Source organism: Diospyros lotus, chromosome 1 (genome assembly GCF_014633365.1).
Source record: "Diospyros lotus cultivar Yz01 chromosome 1, ASM1463336v1, whole genome shotgun sequence".
Taxonomy (NCBI): domain Eukaryota; kingdom Viridiplantae; phylum Streptophyta; class Magnoliopsida; order Ericales; family Ebenaceae; genus Diospyros; species Diospyros lotus.
The window spans coordinates 28,393,058-28,396,431 of NC_068338.1; the positions used below are offsets into that span (position 1 = coordinate 28,393,058).

At 40.1% G+C, this 3,374-nt stretch overlaps 1 protein-coding gene across 1 annotated transcript; it reads right to left on the reverse strand.

Moving 5' to 3' along the window:
• Positions 1–969: 969 nt before the first annotated feature.
• Positions 970–2,820, reverse strand: LOC127797598 (dof zinc finger protein DOF3.6-like). Its single transcript, XM_052330636.1, has 2 exons — positions 2,432–2,820; positions 970–2,273 (listed from the first exon to the last, which is right to left on the reverse strand). Exons 1-2 carry the CDS (start codon positions 2,495–2,497, stop codon positions 1,377–1,379), a joined length of 963 nt encoding a protein of 320 aa, XP_052186596.1. The 5' UTR covers positions 2,498–2,820; the 3' UTR covers positions 970–1,376.
• Between the last annotated feature and the right edge of the window lie 554 nt (positions 2,821–3,374).

Sequence of the window (3,374 nt, forward strand, 5' to 3'; positions counted from 1 at the left end):
ATCCAGGTGGGGACAGATCAAACATAAATTTCCGAACCATCCTTTGATTGAGAAGATTCAACAAGAACAATTCCATATCTCTTTCTCTCTTTATTAGTCGTCTCTTTAGTACTGTGGTTGGTTTTGCGACTAACTGTTCTGGCTGCATGTGTGCTAGCTAGCTACAGCTAAACCTTGACCGGCGTCTGCAATGGAGAGAAAGATACGTAGAGTTGCTTTTACCAGCCAATCCCATTCTTCTGGTCCCTGTTTTAGTTTCATGGTCTGCTTTATTTGTCGTTGCTAGCTAGGTCTTGGTCTTAGCAAAAGCAAGTCATTTTCATATATGGATTCCTTTTAGACTATGCCAACCCCAGTCGTTGATTACAATAATACATGTAATTATTATATAGCTTCGAATATTTTTGACAAAAACATCATCTTTCCACGAATTAAAGGCAATCTAAATCTACTATTTACATATATACAAGCGCAAGCGCGCACACACACACCTATACTTATTTACTCATGGTGGAGAGACACAGGGCAGGTGGACTCGGTGGCGTTTTTCCTTAACCCATGTACATCATTCTTGTAACCAAATATTCAGTTGATCCAAATGCATGGTTGTGAGGGGAATTTTGGCGTTTTCTAGATCATTGTCAAACTCTTCGAAAGAACCCAACAAAAAAGTACATCCACTTATATTATTACAAAATCATTAATAACTGTACTATCATCTTCATTTATATATGCCCACCCTGCCCCCCAATTAATAGATATGATGAATATCTACATGTTTAACAGAAATTATTTAGAAATCAAAATTGGCCTTAAAGCAGCAATAAAATGGAATATAAATTTACAAATTTTTCATACAAGAAATTTCCCTGAATTATAAAGTTACATTCACATTCTTACACTTATATCCAGTCTTTAACAAGTTCTAATTTTTTTCCAAAAAATTGAACTGTATACAAAGCATTCAGATGAAGAGAAGCTACGATCTATAGGAGTAGTGGTGTCTCTCTATGCAAACAAAGTCTAATGCTAGTGACTAAAATAAGGAAAAAAGTTAGCATAAATTGATGAAAACCAGCATTTAAGTAAGGCAACAAAATCACACATGTCCGCCTACACACATGTAAACAAAACAAAACCACACAAAACAGGAGTTTCTGAAAGCATAGACAAATAATATAAACAAATACAAAATATAAGTACAAACACCAACACTACCATTTCTTAGTTTCTTCAGAATATTACTTATGGGGATGCGAGATCTGCAATTTCAGCACCTCACTATCTTTGAAACTGTTGAAGCTTGAAAAGGCTTTCAGCAGCATGCAGCTTAGTGTTAGCATATTAGGGCTCCAACAAATGGAAGCTTCAAGAAGTTACAGCAGATGGCTTGAGGAAGAAGAGTTAAAACCTTGAAGATCTGTCCATGGATTCCCAGCCCAATACTGATTGTTTTCTTGAATACCCATATACTGCCTTGGCAATTGTAACCCTAATTGGTTGTCTTCCATTTTCACTGGAGCCGTCTGAGTAATTCCAGTACTCAATGCCATTGACCTAAGCTGGCCATCTCCGCCTTGGCCTTGGAATGGATACAAATTTGTGGCCGGCTCAAAACCGGCCAGGAAAGGCAATCGCCATTGATCTGCTCCTCCACCTGACAAAATGCCGCCGTTTCCATCCGAGTTACTTCCCAACTGAAACGCCAAATTGGCCTGCCCTCCGCCGCCTGCAGCAGCCATCTGGGTCTCAAATCCACCGACGTTCGAGCCAATGTTCCCTCCGCCATAATGAGCCAGACTCTGAAAACCGGCCAGGAAAGGCAACGGCGGCGATGGCTGGGGAAAATGGCCGGAAATATCGGTGCTGCAGCTGGAAGGACTACCACTTGTTGATTTAGGTCCGGTCTGCTGCTCAGCCGCCGTGATATTTGATTTTGAGGTGCTGTTCTTGCTTCTCTTGTTTCTCCGGCAGCCTCCGCCCACAGGGACGTTCCTTAGGGCGCCGCCTCGGGTCCAGTAACGGCGACAGGCCTTGCAGAAGTGGCGGGGCTGTGACAGACTGTAGTTGTTGAAGTAGCAGAACTTCGTGTTGGTAGAGTCGCACCGGGGGCACTTTATACCTGCCTCCGGTTGCGGTATCTTCGCTAGCCTAGCTCGATCAACCATGGAACCCGGCCTGATCGTGCCCGGTTGAGGTTGAAGTGCCTGCGATGGCTGAAGCTGATGAGGGTTTTCATCGGCGGTTCCTAGTTGATGGTTCGGCTGCTGTAACTGAAAAATCGAAAGAAATGAAAGTGCAGGAGAAATTAAGAGAGTGTCTGGTATATTCAGTAAGAGATCATGAAAGAATATGAATATCGATCTTTTGGAATTAATCTGCTTTTTCTTGGTGACGAAGAGATGTGGAAAGAAATTGGAGAAACCCTTACCTGGTGCCAATTGGTTTGATCTAAGCAGACTGGAACAGATGAGAAAACCATGTTTTTATGTTCCATCCTTTTTTTTTCTTTTGAAAAGGTTGATGAGTTTTTTGGAAATATATGGTGGAGAATCAACAATCAGAGGTGAATACCAGCTGAGAAACAACAAAGAGACAGAGAGAGAGAGAGAAAGAAAAAGAGAGAAAGAAGATGAAGGAAAGATGGGAGAGGCTTTTTATTATTTTTCCTCTCCCTCTCCTCTCTTTTTGTTTTATTATATTTTTAGGGTTTTGAGTGGACGAAGTTTCTTCGCCTTTAAGCTTCTTCGCGATGCTGTGGACTGCGAGTTAGTGCTCGGAAAAGAGAGAGCCAATCCTCGTGCATATTGCAGAGAGAGAGAGAGAGAGCTTTTTGGTAGCCATGGAGAAGTGGGATCAGTCAGTACCCCCCATGTATGTAATTTAAGTATGGGGCGATGCCCTACTCACAATAGACAATACATTTCCATGTATCTAATAAACTTTAGCTTTATAGTACTTAGAAGATATATATCCTGCAGCTGCAAACATACGTACACTGGTCACTGTGTTTGGTATAATGTATTTTTTTTAAGTAAAATAATTAAAAGAGGCAGATTAATTAGTCACATCAGAGGCCGTACAAAATGAGGTTTAAGCTGCTCCAAATCATATGATACAAATACTGGAAACAAATAATAATCAGAGCAAGTAAAGGCACATTCTAACCCTATATATGTTTCGAAGAGGTGCGAGACAAAGAACGGAATGATTTATATAGTAATGGAACAAAACATAAAAGTAAATAAAATAACGTAATATTTTTACACTTTCTTAATTTGTTTGAGGAAAGTAAAACGTAATTAACTGCATGCATGTAATATAACTGGAGATGGGACAGTTAAAATAAATAAAATTATAATTATATCATTTTA

Excerpts from the sequence above, each read along its gene's own strand:
- LOC127797598 (XM_052330636.1), bottom strand. The coding sequence starts at position 2,497 with ATGGAACATAAAAACATGGTTTTCTCATCTGTTCCAGTCTGCTTAGAT. Across the intron at positions 2,274-2,431 it reads ATCAAACCAATTGGCACCAG|TTACAGCAGCCGAACCATCA; the intron begins GTAAGGGTTTCT and ends TCGATTTTTCAG.